Raw genomic sequence first — 18720 nt, 5'->3', positions numbered from 1 at the left:
ATGTTTTTATATTTTACGTAAATGATTTCATGCAGTACATACCCTTTTGCAATTTTGCGGGGTTTTTTTACTCAACATTATATATGAGATATACTCGTGTTGATGCATGTGAATGTAGTTCATTTCATTGCAGTGCTATATCATATTCCATTTTGTAAGTAAACCAGTTCACTTCTCCATGCCTTTGCTGATATATACTTATTTCCAATTGTTTCATATTATGAATGGTAGTTCACTGAGCATCATTACATGTTTCTTGTGTACATATCTGAGTGATTCTGTAAGATGTATACCTTGTAGATGACTTGCTGGATCACAGAATAGGCATGTTCAATGTTACTGTATCAAAGTGTGTCTGAAATGACCCTATTGTTTATAAACCTGTTTTAAGTAAGGTGTGGTTTTAAGACCTATTGCTAGGCTTTTGAATCGTTAGCTTATCTGTTAATTTTTACTGTACAGTATTTAAATTCTTTCCCTTTTTATCTAAGCAGTGATAGATAGTGGGTGATCTCATTTTTTAATTAGGATTTTATTATCTTCTCATCTATTATAGAGATTTAGGCATAAATGAACACAGTGGCAAATTATACAAGATTTTAAAATGATAAGTGAACATATATTTTCTGACACATTGTCAGTTCCCAAATCATTTACTTTTAAACACACTTTAAATTAGTATCAAGTGCTTGATTTTAATAACTACTTTAGTGACATGAGAAACGATGGCACTTTAATTATTTTGCTGTTAAAGTCATAAATTTCACTAACTTCATAATCTATGTTAAGAGTATTAGCTTAAAAATGTATTTTGAAAAGATTTTACATAGAGATTTAAAAGATAGTACCTTGAAATGGTTTACAGTTAAGCAAATGAAATATCACAGTTACAAGCACAGCTTTGAGATCTGACTTTTGTAAATGCTAGAACTTTGTTTCCTAATTTTTTTAGTTCTTCAAAGAATTAAGAGGCTGTATTATATAATTCATTTTAGTATGTTTACCTCAGGTACTTTTAGAACTAGAGTGTATTTTTGCTGCCACAGATGTATCATGCAGGGAGTATCCTGGTTTAAATTCTGAAGTGCTTTCACTCCTACTTGGTTCACCTTGAAATCGTCTAAAAAGAAGTTGGCACATTATTTTGCGAATGTTACTGGACATCAGGAAATACATGACTGGATCTAAGCAACTATTGAAAGATGAGAGAACCAGCATGATCTCATTGGTTTTGTGAACAATTTCTTTCCAGTAGCAAGACGATACATTTAGCTGTGAAGAAATGTAGATGAATCGAAAGGCATGATAGGGAACAAAACATATAGTAAAAATGATAAGTACAATAAAGGAGTTCCGGGCTGTAGTGGCATATTTACCAGAATTAGGAAATTTTGACCTCCTTTTAGAAATCCTCAATAGATTCTTCCCAATCTTAATATATGAAAGGATTATTAGTAAGAAAATTAGCCAGAACATTACCACAAGAATGAAGTTAAAAATGGCTTCTCCTTTTGCATTATGCTTATCTCTATAATGGAAACACATTGTGGAATTATGCCCCCCTTTCTTAAGTGTTAAAATAATCATAGTTAGGAATCCACCAAGAGCAAGCATCCATACTATACAACAGACATAAATACTTTGTTTGGTTGTTATTGCCTTCCGTTGCTGTATAGACCGATTAATTTTTATATAGCGATCCAAACTGATGAATCCAAGCAAAATAATGCTAATGTACATGTTCATATAAAATAGTGTTCCCACAACCTTGCACAGAATCACACCTAGTGTCCACTTGTTTTGGTTAATGTGATACATTATTCGGAAAGGGAGGCAGAAGATGAGTAGGAGGTCTGCAATGACTACATTAAGTAGATAAATTTGAATGGAATTTCTTTTGCGGTGAATACCCAGAAATACATAGAGGGCGATTATGTTCCCAACCAGTCCCACAATGAAAATAACAGAGTAAGATGTTGTTAACACAGTAGATAGTAATTTTTCATCCATGGGACAGGTAGTAACATTTGGTGTTCCTGAGAAGTTTTGTGGCGGTTGGTCGCTATGACTGGTTATAAAGCGCATTCTGTGGGAGGAGTAAGGCCAGCTGCTGACTGAAGTTGTCGTCATTGTTATGGTGTGACTTCTCATTGTCTTCTGTGGAGATCAAAAAGTGAAAGCGCTAAATGACATATTCCTCATGTGTAGTTCTCATGTCTTCAGATTTTTCCTACAACAGAATGCCAAACATTGAGTCATTTGCTATTTTAATAATAGTTACTTTAACTAAAAGTATAAATAATAGGCTGGGCCTCCCAGCACACGCCTGTGGTCCTAGCTACTCGGGAGGCTACAGCAGGAGGATTGCTTGAATCCAGTAGTTCAAGGCTGTAGTGAGCTATAATTGTGCCACTGTACTCCAGCCTGGCAACAGAACAAGACCCCATCTCTTTAAAAAAAAAAAAAAAAAAAAGACAGAGTAAGTAATAAATGATTTATTTTCAGACATTGTGAGAAACTTTACTTTTATCCTACTTCATCTAGTAACATTATTGTATCATTAAACAAGCAGCACATAGTGTGGTATCTCATAGAGTTTCATGCTCTAACCTTTCCTGTGGCTATGGCCTACATTCAAGGTCTGTTTCATGTATTATATTAAAACAACTCAATTTATGAAATCATCTTCTCTTAGGGAAGTTCTTATGGGAATAGAGATGCTAGTGAAGAGAAATGACAGCTCATATTTCTCTTTTTTCTTTTTTTTTGAGACGGAGTCTCGCTCTGTCACCCAGGCTGGAGTGCAGTGGCCAGATCTCAGCTTACTGCAAGCTCCGCCTCCCGGGTTTACGCCATTCTCCTGCCTCAGCCTCCCGAGTAGCCGGGACTACAGGCGCCCGCCACCGCGCCCGGCTAGTTTTTTGTATTTTTTAGTAGAGACGGGGTTTCACCGTGTTAGCCAGGCTGGTCTCGATCTCCTGACCTCGTGATCCGCCCGTCTCGGCCTCCCAAGGTGCTGGGATTACAGGCTTAAGCCACCGTGCCCGGCCGACAGCTCATATTTCTCAAAGATGAGCATCCGTTTCTCTAAAGGTATGTACAACCATAAGAGAGCTGGGCCCACTGCTGGCCCTGCCCAGCTTCAGAACCACTTCCTGCCTTGACTTTTTCCCTCGTATGTGGCATTCATTCATTTTGACATGTATTGCTACATGGCGTGTGACTTACTGTGGCGGTCTCATTCTATAAGTGGGAATAAAGAAGAGGATCCTAAATTTCTTTTCAGCCTGAGACCAAGGTAGGGATCTTAGGGCATGCAATTAACATAATAGACTAAGAGAACACAGCACCTGCAAGGTTACACAGACTCTTGTATCAGTGGACAGGAGAAAAAAGTAACCAAACAAAACCAAGTCAGCTGGCAGCTGCTGGTTAGCCACTCCTAACCTAGAAGCATAGAGTGATAACGTAGACGGGAAACAGCATGTGCAATCTAAGATTTTGAAAGTAACCTGACCAGCCGGGGGCGGTGGCTCAAGCCTGTAATCCCAGCACTTTGGGAGGCCGAGACGGGCGGATCACGAGGTCAGGAGATCGAGACCATCCTGACTAACACAGTGAAACCCCGTCTCTACTAAAAAATACAAAAAACTAGCCGGGCGAGGTGGCGGGCGCCTGTAGTCCCAGCCACTCGGGAGGCTGAGGCAGGAGAATGGCGTAAACCCGGGAGGCGGAGCTTGCAGTGAGCTGAGATCCGGCCACTGCACTCCAGCCTGGGCGACAGAGTAAGACTCCGTCTCAAAAAAAAAAAAAAAAGAAAGTAACCTGACCAAAGCTTAAATGTGCCCTGGGTTCAATAATTTGAGACTTGCTAGAACCTTCGAAGAGATGGTGTTTGAATTCTACTTGTTTGTGGCAGCAGAGAATATTTGCAAAGCTACTTATTATTGGCCCAATGACTGCTGTGAAGAGCTTAGTCTGAGAGCTGGTCACAACAAGTAAAGAAAGCGTTTCTGGAGGTCTCATCACATTTCTCTCTTAGAGTGACTGCCCTATTTCTCTACAGCAGCCACTTAGCAGGGTTAACATAAAGATGCCCAGAGCAAGGTTTTCAAAATCAGACCCAACTAACTTGTGACCAAGGGCAAATAACTTAATCTTTTCTATGCCTTAGTTTTCTCATTTGTGAAAATGAAAAATGCATAAGAAGAACTTAATCCTGGCACATAGTGATTGCTTAATAAAAGTTAGCTTTAATAAACACCTCTTGATTAATCTCATTTTAGTAAATATCTCACACTTGGCTAAGTACTGTGTGGGAAAGGAAGGTGAATAAGACAGAGACCCTATTAGTAAACATTTTGGAGAGGTGGACATTCAAACCCTGACTGCTACCATGTAAAGTGGATTTGAATTACATAAATTAAGTCCCTGATTTGATCTTATACACAGAGAAAAATAGCCTTTCTTAAAGCTCTACCCATAATTTGATTAAAAACAAAGCATTTTTGTAGAGGGTAACATTAAGGTTTAAAATGTTGTAAAGTTGGGGAGCATTGATTCCACAGAAGAGGAACTGGCTGGTGAAGAGGAAGTTATGTAATCCCTGGTAAGAGCCTGTTTCCAGAATTCAGGAAGGTGGAGGGAGAAAGGAAGGGAGCGGGGAAGGACTGGGTCTAGTCTGTCATGTCTCAACTTCAGGAAGACAAATTTCAGAAAGTTTATAGAAAGATATAGGCGTGTTTCTTGTGATCTTAGATTCTGGTTTTTTTGTTTGTTTGATTTGATTTGTTTTGTTTTGTTTTGTTTTTGAGACAGAGTTTTGCTCTTGTCACCCAGGCTAGAGTGCAATGGCGCGATCTCAGCTCACTGCAACCTCTGCCTCCTGGGTTCAAGCGATTCTCCTGCCTCAGCCTCCCTAGTAGCTGGGATTACAGGCGCCCACCACCATGCCCGGCTAATTTTCGTATTTTTAGTAGAGATGGGGTTTCACCATGTTGGCCAGGCTGGTCTTGAACTCCTGACCTCAGGTGATCCTCCCGCTTTGGCCTCCCAAAGTGCTGGGATTACAGGTGTAAGCCACCATGCCCAGCCTGTGATCTAAGATTCTAAAAGGAAAGGGCAATCTAGAAAGAATGTCAGGCTGCCAAAAATGAAACTAATAATGCAACCTGCATTACCAGGAAATGGGTGTCTGTAGAGGGACCACCTATATTGTGTGGTTATCTAGGGAGCTCTCATAGGTTCAGGGAATTGAGGCACAGGAAGTGATGTGATTTTGAGAGCTCAAGTAGCTGAAATGACATGAAAACTCACCTGTAAGTAGTTATTTTGGATTTTTTTCTTCTCTCATGCTAGATTTTAAGTTCCATTAGGATTAAGAACCAAATCAATTTTGTTTGGCTCTCTGTACCTAATGCTTAGCACAATAAATAATACTAAATCAAAGAGGGAATTTATTAGAAATACATATGAAGCTCTACATGTGGATATTAAAAGCAGCTTTACAAGTACAGGAAGAGCTTTAGCTGCATTAACAAACACAATTGCAATTGCTCTATCAGTAGCGTAGTGTGGTGGCAACGAAAAACCCATCTTTTATTGAATTCCTAGATATGTGGTGTCTGAAATGAAAATTGTTACTACTAAACTGCTTCCATCCCAAGCTGGTAGGATCTCCCCTTTAATGTAGTGTTTGATCCACAGCAGTACACTTAGAAAAGGCCATGGACAAAATGGAGAGAAGAACTCAAATCATGTCATAGAAGCAAATTGAAGGAAATAGGCACCTTACCTTGAAGATGAGAATGCTTTACAAAGCCATAGAGAAAAGGGTTTCACTTTGTTATATGTGTCTTCGCAAAGCAAAACAAGAACCAATGATAGAAATTGCAGAGACAGATGTTGCCTCCTTTTAAGGAAATCATTTTTTTCTAATGAAATGATCTCTCTTGGGAGGCAATATAAGGATCTTACCACTGGAGATTTTTGAGACTACCACTAATTGGAGTCTTTGTAGAAGGGATTATCAGTGGTTCTCAATCCTGGCTACATATTAGAATCCTCTTGAGGGCTTTTTAAAGATACCAGTGCTTGGCTCCTTCCGCAGATACTCTGATTTAATTGGTCTGGAATGGGTTTCAGGCACTGGTTTCCTTTAAAAGCTCCTCAGGGGATTTTAATGTGCAGTCAGAATTGAACCCTTAAGCTAGATGGCCAAACCATTAACTAATATTTATTTAGTACTTTCTGTGTACCAGACATTGTGTTAAACCCATTTATGTTACTTCCTTTGCATAATCCTTGCAATACTCTGTGAGGTAGGTATCACAAAAGAGGTAACGAAAGATCAAGAGGTTGACCAGGTACAGTGGCTCACGCCTGTAATCCCAACACTTTGGGAGGCTGAGGCTGGAGGATCACTTAAGACCAGGAGTTCAAGACCAGCCTGCCAGCCAAGGCAACATAGCAAGAACCTGTCTCTAAAATAAAAAAAAAAAGGAAGAAAGAAAGTTCAAGAGGTTATGATCTTTACTCTTGGCCACACAACTCTTTTTTTTTTTTTTTTAGATGGAGTCTCACTCTGTCACCCAGGCTGGAGTTCAAATGGCATGGTCTCAGCTCACTGCAACCTCCGCCTCCTGGGTTCAAGCAATTCTCCTGCCTCAGCCTCCCAAGTAGCTGGGACTACAGGCATGTGCCACCACACCCAGCTAATTTTTGTATTTTTAGTAGAGACGGAGTTTCACTGTGTTGGCCAGGCTGGTCTTGAACTCCTGACCTCATGATCCACCCGCCTCTGCCTCCTAAAGTGCTGGGATTACAGGCATGAGCCACCGCACCTGGCAAGCCACACAATTCTTAAATGACAGTGCCCAAGGTGGGACTCAGATCTGACTTTTAGAGCCCATGATGCTTTTCACCAAACCTCACTCCTTTTCACATAAGATCAGCATTTTCTTGATTAATATTGAGTTCTATCAGCAGTATTTTGGCATGATTCCTTTAACATACACTTTAACAATTTTAAGAACAGATTATGCCATCTGGCTTTACTTCTTTACAAAGGGTGTTAATCTTCTTATTTGCTATGTCCATTATTATAAGGAAGTAAATCTAGAGTTTACAGAATCACAAATCATTCATCAGAATGATTGCCACTACCCGCAGAGCATATCTTTTTAAACTTACTTCTAGACCCGATAGCCATAATCAGGATGTCTCCAGAAAGCTGTTAGCACAAAGCACATATCCTGAAACCATTTGCCTCAGCTCTAATCTGCAAGTAAAATAAGTAATAGTTGGATGGTCTGTCAGTAAGCGTTTCTGGTTTTGCTTTAGTCTTCAGTTTAAAGAGAATGAAGCAAAGCCAATGCATTTGTTTACATTATAATAGTGGCCATCATTTACAACCATGTTTTAGACAGCTTGCATACAATTATTGATTCACAAATTGACAGCTGGGCACCATGGTTCATGCCTGTGATCCCAGCACTTTGGGAGGCTGAAGCAGGAGGATCACTTGAGTTCAAGAGTTCTAGACCAGCCTGGGCAAGATGGTGAAACCCTGTCTCTACAAAAAATATAAAAATTAGCTGGGTATGGTGACGTGTGCCTGTAGTCCCAGCTACTCCCAGCTACTCAAGAGCCTGAGGTGGGAGGATCGCTTGAGCCTGGGAAGCAGAGGTTGCAGTGATCCAAGATCACTCCACTGTGCTTCAGCCTGGGTGACAGAGTAAGACCTTGTCTCAAAAAAATAAGAAAAGAATATTAAAAAAAAAAAATTGGCTGGGCACAGTGGCTCATTCCTGTAATTCCAGCACTTTGGGAGGCCGAGGCAGGCAAATCACTGGAGGCCAGGAATTCAAGACCAGCCTGGCCAACATAGCGAAACCCCGCCTCTACTAACAATACCAAAAAAAAAAAAATTAGCAGGGCGTGGTGGCACGCACCTGTAGTCCCAGCTACTCCGCAGGCTAAGGCTGGAGAATTGCTTGAACCCGGGAGACAGAGCCTGCGGTGAGCTGTGCATGCCACTGCACTCTAGCCTGGGCAACAGAACGAGAGTCTGTCTCAAAAAAAAAATTTTTTTTTAATTAAAAATCACAATTAGATTCTGTTTTAAACTTGGTGACTGGTTTTTTTATTCTCCTTTGAAGTTGGTTGGTACATTACAATGTCATTCACTATATAAGGCTATTTATTGATACTTTTAAATTTACTTGTTTGATATGTTAAGAATTGCTTGTGAAGATAAGAAACAAACCACTGTGTTTACATAGGGGATTAATTTCCCAGTGGACATTGCTTGTGACCCATGTGCTATATTGAAGTGGTCACAATAGTTTTGTAATAGTGGATAATGTTTTTTAAATGTTGTTACGTGGCAAATCCTATTCACAAGTTCAAAAACATAGTTTAGCGCATTGTACCCTCGCACCACCACCTACTCCTGCAGTTTTTTTTTCAACTGGCTCATGTAGGAGTACTGGACCCAGAGGGCAGGACCCAACAGATTCCACTGTGACTCCAGATGAGCAGAAGCTTTTAAAATGCAGTTTGGGTATGTTTGTGAAAATATCACATTGCTATGTTGAAATACATACCTATTTGGTAATAGTCGCAACCTTTCACCGTTTTTAGTTTGACTTGATAATGACTGAATCTATTCAGGGCATGCTTCAAAATTGCATTAACTGCTGTATACAAAATGAAAATTGAAAACATATTACTTTAGAAATAATACTATTAGTAATGTGTTAGGTTTTGTTACAAATTTAACTGTGTCCATAAAAAACACATTTTTAAAAATTATTATTTGAACTAAAGCATATTTTGCTTTCTCTCTTATCTAATATTCACCTTATTTACTTCTGAAACACCAAACTTAAATGTTATATGGTTTGGTAATACTATAAAGTAGTAATAATATAATAAAGAAAAGACAGTAATAGAAAATAGGGAGACAGCATAACTTAATAAAGTCAATAAGTTATAATATATAATACATTAGAAATAAAATGTATTGCATATGAAAATAACTTTTAATTCATGCAAGTAGATCTGCAAATCTTGATGGCAGTATCCAAATGCAGTATCAACAATGTGACTATATTGACAGTAGGAGCTTAAATACCTTGAATGTCTTAAAGTACTTAAAATAACTAAAAAGGCAGTCTCATTTGAAATCAAGGCAGAGGCGTCATTCAAGCAATTTACTCAGTAGTTCTAAAAGCAAAGAACTGCTGACATTACAGTAGCCTTATCACCATGAATCACGTTTCACTTTGAATGTTCAAATAATCAAATTTTAGCTGAAATAAAGGTTCATTTATAGAGCTGAAATCAATACTCACAGTTCAGGTTCGCCTGAAGTAAAAGTAGCTGAACCCTAAGCTTCCCTAGACACTGAGACTCGTCTTGGTTGTGTCAGCTGGGCTCTTCCATCCGGTCGTGGTGCAATTGGTTGGGGTTCTCTTCTTTTTTATGTTCACATGTGGTGGCAGGGTTTTTTTTTTCCCCTTCTTTTTTTTGTTTCTTTTTTCATTATGACAACTCTCAGATTCCTTTTGAAAATATTAAAAAGCCCTGCCACCATGGAACAACTTTAAGCTCAAGCAACACTGAACTTTAGGAAATTATTTATATCTTTTTTATAAATACCTTCCAACTTGATAACTGTGGAAAGTTTCCCTCCCCCACCCAAAATTTAAAAGCTTTATAAATTCTAAGCAGAAATATGTATTTTCTATTTTTTGTAAGAAATGATACATAATATGCTATATGGACTTTCAAAGCACAAGCACTGAATTTCTATTTCTTTTTGGATTTGTTTTAGAAATTAAGTTATTCAGATAAAGTGGCATTCCTTTATTGAATTATAATAACATTAGTGATGAATTATTTTACTCTTTTTTAAGTTTTACTTCATTTGTACATTATTTTAGCATATTTCCATGTATTCCTTTAAGACCTTTGCTAAAACAGTCTTGTGTTATTAGGACTAGATGAGATTTCTAATGGTGGTCTCCCCTTTTTATCACTATGATAAACTCTCCAAGCAAATTAAAACATCACCTGTATTTTAAGCAAAATAATGATGGGATTCTGCAGTTTTGGTTTTGATGCTAGTCCAAAATTTAACCACTATCTGTCCATCTATGTAACTGCTGGCCGTGCAGTTTAGTGTTATTTCCCTTTTTTTGTTGCCATTTGAAATGAAGAAGAGTTAGTTTTCATTCTCCCCATAAGTGTTGTCCTGCGGCTTTGTTTACACTAAATATTTGACTCATTGGGCTGTATCTAACATTCTAATTATTTCTGGGTACACTCTTCTGAACATTATATTCTCCAGAGCTTTTTGTTTGTTGTAAATATGATATATGGGACAGGATATTTTTAAATTGCTAGAGTAAAAATGTTTTGTAGCTCTTACTTCCCCTCAGAACCTCTGAGAAGGAAGGTGGTTACTGTATTGGTCTGGCAGGATTTTCTTTTATTGTGGTACAATATGTAACATTAGATTTACCATCTTAACCTTTTTTTTTTTTGAGACGGAGTTTCGCTCTTGTCGCCCAGGCTGGAGTACAGTGGCACGATCTCAGCTCACTGCAACCTCTGCCTCCTAGGTTCCAGCTATTCTTCTGCCTCAGCCTCCTGAGTAGCTGGGATTACAGACATGCACCACCATCCCTGGCTAATTTTTGTATTTTTAATAGAGACGGGGTTTTGCCATGTTGGTCAGGCTAGTCTCGAACTCCTGACCTCAAATGATCCACCCACATCAGCCTCCCAAAGTGCTGTGATTACAGGCATGAGCCATCGTGCCCAGCCCCATCTTAACCATTTTTAAGTGTACAATTCAATAGTGTTAAGTATATTCACATTGTTGTGCAACAGTTTCTAGAAGTTTTTCGTCTTGCACAACTAAAACCCTTTGCCACTAAACTATTTCTCTCCTCTTCCACTGCCCTTACAATCATGATTTGTGTTTCATTGATTTTGACTATTTTGGATACTTCATATGAGTGGAATCACACAGTATTTGTCCTTTTGTGACAGGTTTATTTCACTTAGTGTCATATCCTCGAGGTTCATCTGTGTTGCAGCATGTTACAGGATTTCCTTCTTTTATCAAACTGCATTATATTCCACTGTATATGCACCACATTTTCCTTATGCATTCATCTGTTGATGGAGTTTTTGGTTGCTTCCACCTCTTGACTAATGTGAATAATGCTGCAGTGAGCATGAGTATGCATATATCTCTTCAAGATCCTATCAGGAATTTTTTAATGACTAAATAGGCATTTACCTATGTGCATTCTATTTCATATAATCTAGTATGAATATATTTTTTTCTATATTATTTTCCTACACCTAAGCCAACCCTTTTCAAAATACTAATTGTTTTAATCTTCAGTTTCCTCATATTGTGACCACATTTTCTCCTCAATGTGAGTCAACACAGCTACCACCAGATTTGAGTATAATCTTTTTCTAGCTATTTCTTTATATATGCTTTTTCCTGTTCATTCTGGATTTTCTGGTTTGTCTCTGTGTTCTTAGCTCATTTTCGATATGTCCTTTTCCCTTCACACTTCCTCTTCCTCGTGTTGAGATTGTAAGGTATTTATTTATATAAAGATAGAAGTAGAAAAGAATAAATGTATACGCTTGTTTGGTGCCATCTATTACTGATATCACCGTTCTCTTTAAATCCCAACCCCGGTTAAATTCAGCTCACCACCTACTCCAGGCCTGAACCTTGCCATCTAAAATGAAGACTGCTGGATACAAACATTCAATGATGCTGATTGGTCTCGCTTCAAATTCATGACTACAAACCTCAAGTGGGCCCCTGGGCTGCCAACAATCCTGGTATATTTCCTTAGTCCAGTGGTTCTCAAAACAGGTCCCAAACGAGTTGCATCAACATCACTCAGAAGCTTGTTAGAAATGTATGTTCTTAGCTGGGCATGGTGGCGCACGCCTGTAGTTCCAGCTATTTGGGAGGCTGAGATGGGAGGAGTACTTGAGCCTAAGAGTTTGAGTCTAGCCTGGGCAACATAGAAAAACCTTGTCCCTAAAAAAAAAAAAAAGAAAAGAAAAAAAAAAAAGGCTGAGTGTAGTGGCTCATGCCTATAATCCCAGCACTTTGGGAGGCCAAGGTGGGCAGATCACCTCAGGTCAGGAGTTCAAGACCAGCCTGACCAACATGGTGCAACCCCGTCTCTACTAAAAATACAAAAATTAGCCGGGTGTGGCGGCACGCGCCTGTAATCCCAGTTACTCAGGAGGCTGAGGCAGGAGAATCGCTTGAACCTGGGAGGCAGAAGTTGCAGTGAGCTGAGATCGCACCGTTGCACTCCAGCCTGGGTGACAGATCGAGACTCCATCTCAAAAAAAAAAAAAGAAAAAAATGCATATTCCTGACCTCATCCCAGACCTGTGAGCCAGAAATTCTGGGGATGGGGCTCAGCAACCTGTGTGATTCTGATGCTAAGGTTTGAGGACCACTGTTTAATCAGTTCATTCTCCTATTCCTTGAAAATACTTTTTCACACCTGTACTCTTCTCAGACTGCCAGGAACCCCCCTCCTTCCTCACTCCCACCTGGTGACCGCTTTTTATTTCACCAAGAAAATAGAAGCACTCGGAAGAGAACTTTATTGTCTTCCAGTGTCCACCTCTGCTAGTATATACAAATGTCTCTCTTTAAGAAACAAAAGCCGGGCACAGTGTTTCATGCTTGTAATCCCAGCACTTTGGCCAGCTGAGGTGGGCAGATCCCTTGAGCTCAGGAGTTCGAGACTAGCCTGGGCAACATGGCGAAACCCTATCTTTACAAAAAACCACAAAAATTAGCCGGGTGTGGTGGCACGTACCTGTAGTCCCAGCTACTCAGGAGGCTGAGGCAAGAGGTTGGCTTAAGCCCCAGGAGTTGGAGGCTGCAGTGAGCCATGATCGTGCCACTGCACTCCAGCCTGGGCGACATAGTGAGACCCTGTCTCAAAATAAATAAAATTAAAAATTTAAAAACCTCCACAAAAAAGCTCTAGGTACTGCAATGGAATTACCTATAGAATATATTGTTATGTGGAAATTTTGAATATTTGTGCGTATTTTCTTATTTTTAAAAAATTGAAGGATAAACTGAAAACTAATAAAAATAGTTACCAGTGGTGAAGAAAAGATTGGGAGTGGGGGAAGAGTGCAAAAGCTAGACCTCTCTGAATAGTATGTTTTACAGTTTGTACTTTAGAACGTATGTACATGTTTTATATAATTAAAACACCAAATTAAGGCAAAATCTAATGAAAACAAAAGAACTTTGCTCTATTGCAAAGTGAAAGCATAACCACAAGGAGTTATTTTTAGTAACTTTAAAATAGTTACTATTTTTAGTAACTTTAAAATAGGGTAGGGGTTTTTGTTTTGTTTTTACATAATTTTAGACTTACAGAAAAGTTATGAGAACAAATATGAGGATTCTAGATACCTTTTACTCAGATTCTCTATGTTAACATTTTTTTTCATTTGTTTAATCCTTCTCAATCTCTCACTCTTATCCATTTACATATTTCCTAAAAATAAGGAATTCTTTTACATAGCTGCAGTACAGTTATCAAAATTAGATAATTTATGTTGACCTAATATCATTATGTATTCTACAGACCTTGTTTCAATTTCATCAGTTGTCCTAGTAATATCCTTTCTAACAAATAAAAACAAACTGGGCACAGTGGCTCACACCTGTAATCCCAGCACTTTCGGAGGATGAGGCGGGCAGATCACTTGAGGCCAGGAGTTCGAGACCAGCCTGGTCAACATGCCAAAACGCTGTCTCTACCAAAAATGCAAAAAAAATTAGTCCGGCATGGTGGCGCACTCCTGTAACCCCAGCTACTTGGGAGGCTGAGGCACGAGAATCGCTTGAACTCAGGAGGTGGAGGTTGCAGTGAGCAGAGATCATGCCACTGCACTCCAGCCTGGGTGACAGAGTGAGACCCTGTCTCAAAAATATATATATATTAAAAACAAGATCTATCTTTTCAGTCTCCTTTAATCACTTTAACCTGGAACTGTATTTGAAGAATATAGGCCAGTTACTTTCTAGAATGTCCCTCTTTGGGTTTGCCCAGTGTTCCTTCATGATTAGATCTGGTTATGTACTTTGGCAGGAATACCACAGCAGTGTTGCCAAGTTCTCAATGCATCATATCAGGAAGCACATGCTATCAATCAGTCCCATTAGAAGTAGTGTTAACTTTGCTAGTTTCTGCTGGGTTTCTCCCCTGTAAAATTACTAGTTTCCCATTTGTAATTAATAAGTATCCTGTAGGGAGATATTTAGAGATTACATAAATATCTTACCACTCTTCAAACTTTCACCCACAAGTTAGCATCCTTGATGATTCTTACCTGAATCAGTTATGATATTGAAAACTGCCAGATTCCAGCATTTCTTCTACATTTGATTTTCTACTTAAAACTTTTCCTCCTTCCCCATTCATTTATTTGTTTATTTATTTACATCAGCATAGACTCATGGATTCTTACTTTACTCAGTAGTAAAAGGGTATTTTGACCGGGCATATCTAGTGGGATATATCTTAAGGACAAAAAGAACCACAAAATCTTAAACAGCCTTCAGTGGTGGTGTTATTGATAATGTAGGTATTACTATTATTTTAAAACTCACACACACACACATTCTGAAGCACAAAGCAAATGAGTAATTATGTTAGTATCATTAGGTACCAAGATTACAGTTGACCCTTGAACAACATGGGGGTTAGGGGTACTGATCCCTGCACAGTTGAAAATCCATGCATAACTTTTGACTCCCCCAAAACTTAACTACTCCCGGAAGCTTTACCAATAACATAGTTGATTAACACATATTTTGTGTTACATGCATCAAGGGAGCCTCAAGTGATCCTCCCACCTCGACCTTCCAAAGCACTGGGATCATAGGCATGAGCCACCACTCCCAGCCGGTTTGATAATTATAGAAAGAGGTTTGGCTTTAAAAATGTCAAGATGTCGGGCCAGGCGCGGTGGCTCAAGCGTGTCATCCCAGCACTTTGGAAGCCGAGGCGGGAGGATCATGAGGCCAGGAGATCGAGACCATCCTGGCTAACATGGTGAAACCCCGTCTCTACAAAAAATACAAAAAAATTAGCCGGGCATGGTGGCGGGCGCCTGTAGTCCAAGCTACTCGGGTGACTGTGGCAGGAGAATGGCGTAAACCCGGGAGGCGGAGCTTGCAGTGAGCCGAGATTGCGCCACTGCACTCCAGCCTGGGCGACAGAGCAAGACTCCGTCTCAAAAAAAAAAAAAAAAAAGTCAAGATGTCAGGATACAATGGCACATGCCTGTAGTCCCAGCTAATCAGGAATCTGAGGCAAGAGGTTCGCTTGAGCCCAGGAGTTCTGGGATGTGGTGCATTATCCCAATCAGGTGTCCACATGAAGTTTGGCATCAGTTATGATCTCCCAGGAGGGGGGTACCACCAACTTGCTTAAGGAGGAGTGTGAACTGGCCCAGGTTGTCAGCGGAGCAGGTCAAAACTCCTGTGCTGATCAGTAGTGGGATTGTGCCTGTGAATTGCCACTGTGCTCCAGCCTGGGCAACAGAGTGAGACCCCCACCTGTGAAAATAAATTAAAATTAAATAATGTCAACATAACAGGAGGATCCATTTTTGTCAACAAAGAGGCAGCAGATGAGTTCTCAGATGCCATTCAGAGAATTATTGAAGAGGAACAATATCTGCCTGAACAGGCTGTTAATATGGATGAAAAGTGCCCTATTCTGGGGGGGAAAAATGCCACAAAAGATATCTATTAATAAGGAACAGAAGCAAGCACCAAGATTTAAGGCAGGAAGGGATACGCTAACTCTAATAAGCATAGTCCTGATATAATTCCAGCTGCATTTGCACAAAACAGTAGAGTCAGCCTATCTGCCTCACTTGAGGCCAGGAGTTTGAGATGACCTTGGGCAACATAATGAGACACTCTACCCAAAAAAAAAAAAAAAAAAAGTTTTTAATTAGCTAGGCATGGTGGCACACACCTGTAGTGCCAGCTTCTGTGGTGACTGAGGCAGGAGGATCGCTTGAGCCCAGGAGTTCAAGGCTACAGTAAGCTATGATTGCACCACTGCACTCCAGCCTGGGTGACAGAGTGAGACCCTGTCTCTTAAAAAAAAAAAAAAAAAATTATCAAACCGTCTTTTGCCATCATTGCATTCTCCAGCTTTTAGATCCTTCACTTTTTTTTTTTTTTTCCTGAGACAGTCTTGTTCTGTCGCCCAGGCTAGAGTGTAGTGTCAGCCTCTTGGGTTTAAGCAATTTTCCCGCCTCAGCCTCCTGAGTAGCTGGAACTACAGGCACGCGCTACCATGCTGGGCTAATTTTTGTGTTTGTAGTAGAGATAAGGTTTCGCCATGCTGCCCATGCTGGTCTCAAAGTCCTCGACTCAAGTAATCTGCCCACTGCAGCCTCTCAAAGTACTGGGATTATAGGCATGAGCCACCACACCTGACCCCTTCACCTTCTTTTTGCTTTAAGTTGCTATTTCGCTTTTTCTCAAATTATGTTAGAATCTATAGATATACCTTTCTTATATCAATCCTGCACCCACATAAAAGCTGTATTTTCAGTACTACTTAAAAAGGTATTTCACAAAAAGTGCAAGATTTTAGCACCTACTGGTGTAGCTGCAGGAGCAGCTTCATGAATTTCCTTTTTCTTTTTTTATTACAATGGTCCTTATGTTGGATTCATTTATCTTGAGATGGCAGCCAATTGCAGTTGCAGACCTCAGTCTACAGTACATATCAAGCAATTCAGCTTTTTCTTTTTTTCTTTTCTTTTTTTTTTTTTTTTTTTTTTGAGATGGAGTCTCACTCTTATCACCCAGGCTGGAGTGCAGTGGTGCGATCTCGGCTCACTGCAACCTCCGCCTCCCAGGTTCAAGCAGTTCTCCCACCTCAGCCTACTGAGTAGCTGGGATTTACAGGCACCTGCCACCATGCCCGGCTAATTTTTATACTTTTAGTAGAGATGGGGTTTCATCATGTTGGCCAGGCTGGTCTCGAACTCCTGACCTCAGCTGCAGCCTACCTTTTCTTGTAATGTCATGACTTTCCTCTGTTTCTTAGGAGCACTTCTAGTATCACCAGTGGCACTTTGTATGGATCCTATGGTTTAGGGTATTGCACTAAACACAATGAAAATAATGTGAGAACTGTGAGATCACTTTTACTGTGATATGCAATTTATTGGAGAGATGAACTGCTCAAGCAGAGATAAGTAGCATCACACAACATATTAGGTGAATACTTGCAAGACTTGAGCTCACTGCAATAGCGATAGGAGGGAGCTGTGAAATTATTACAGTAGTATAATACGTACTACAGTTAATTTTATGGTTATGATTTAATATTGCATCTTTGCATTTGTTCACATTTGACTGTGAATGGCACCATTTACAGTCTGTGTAGGTGTAAGCTTTGATACATTTTAACTCTTTATAATAGATTTGTGTACCTTTTTATGGTACTAAATAATAAATTAGTATCTAAATGTATTTTATGCATTTATGATACAGCTTTTTCTTAATTTTTTATTCCAGAAGTCATCCTTCACCTTTTTCTTAATTTTTAAAATAGTTCTAGGCAACATGGTTGGTCCACGAGTTTTTTTTCAAATTGTTACGAATCTCCAAAAAAAAATTCAATATATTTTATTGAAAACAATCCATGTATAAGTGGACCCACACAGTTCAAACCCATGTTCAATGGTCAACTGTACTTGCCAAATCAAAGAATTAAAGTAAAAACGCTATAATTGAATAGGAAGAAATACCAGTATGAACTTGTGGTTGGTTGGTTGGTTGGTTGGTTGGTTGGTTGATTTATTTATTTATTTATTTATTTGTTGAGACAGAGTTTCGCTCTTGTTGCCCAAGCTAGAGTGCAATGGCATGATCTTGGCTTACCACAACCTCTGCCTCCCGGATTCAAGGAATTCTCCTGCCTCAGCCTCCTGAGTAGCTGGGATTACAGGCATGCACCACCACACCCAGCTAATTTTGTTTTTTTAGTAGAGACGGGGTTTCTCCATGTTGGTCAGGCTGGTTTTGAACTCCCAACCTCAGGTGATCCTCCCACCTCAGCCTCCCAAATTGCTGAGATTACAGACGTGAGCCACTGCACCCGGCATGGTTTATTTTTCTCCTAAAAAAATGCATTCTTTTTTCAGCACTGTCCACTGAAGAGCCAAAGTAATAATAACCCAGTAAAAATAATATGCCTAGTACCCATATCATGGATTTATTTATATTTTTTATTTTATGTTTATTTTTATTATTATTTTGAGACAGAGTCTCGCTCTGTCACCAGGCTGGAGTGCAGTGGCGCGATCTTGGCTCACTGCAACCTCTGCCTCCCGGGTTCAAGTGATTCTCCTGCCTCAGCCTCCCGAGTAGCTGGGACTACAGGTGCATGCCACCACACCAGCTAATTTTTGTATTTTTAGTAGAGACTGGGTTTCACCATGTTGGCCAGGATGGTCTCGATCTCTTGACCTCGTGATCCACCCACCTCGACCTCCCAAAGTGCTGGGATTACAGGCATGATCCACTGCACCCAGCCAATTTTTTTTTTGGGGGGGGGCGGGGGGACAAGATCTTGCTCTGTCACCCAGGCT

General features: G+C 39.8%; 2 protein-coding genes across 27 annotated transcripts in view; one reads left to right on the top strand and one right to left on the bottom strand.

Moving 5' to 3' along the window:
- Positions 1 to 18720, top strand: part of CASK (calcium/calmodulin dependent serine protein kinase) — a 407963-nt gene that overhangs the window by 234794 nt on the left and 154449 nt on the right.
- GPR34 (G protein-coupled receptor 34) lies at positions 518 to 9460 on the bottom strand. Of its 5 annotated transcripts, none has more exons than XM_015127182.3 (4): positions 9357 to 9460; positions 8607 to 8699; positions 7192 to 7279; positions 598 to 2230 (listed from the first exon to the last, which is right to left on the bottom strand). In XM_015127182.3, the coding sequence occupies exon 4, from the start codon at positions 2149 to 2151 to the stop codon at positions 1006 to 1008; it is 1146 nt and encodes a 381-aa protein (XP_014982668.1). In that variant the 5' UTR covers positions 2152 to 2230; positions 7192 to 7279; positions 8607 to 8699; positions 9357 to 9460; the 3' UTR covers positions 598 to 1005.

This window comes from Macaca mulatta, chromosome X (assembly GCF_049350105.2).
Source record: "Macaca mulatta isolate MMU2019108-1 chromosome X, T2T-MMU8v2.0, whole genome shotgun sequence".
Classification (NCBI taxonomy): Eukaryota; Metazoa; Chordata; class Mammalia; order Primates; family Cercopithecidae; genus Macaca; species Macaca mulatta.
This window is presented reverse-complemented; position numbering and strand designations above follow the sequence as displayed.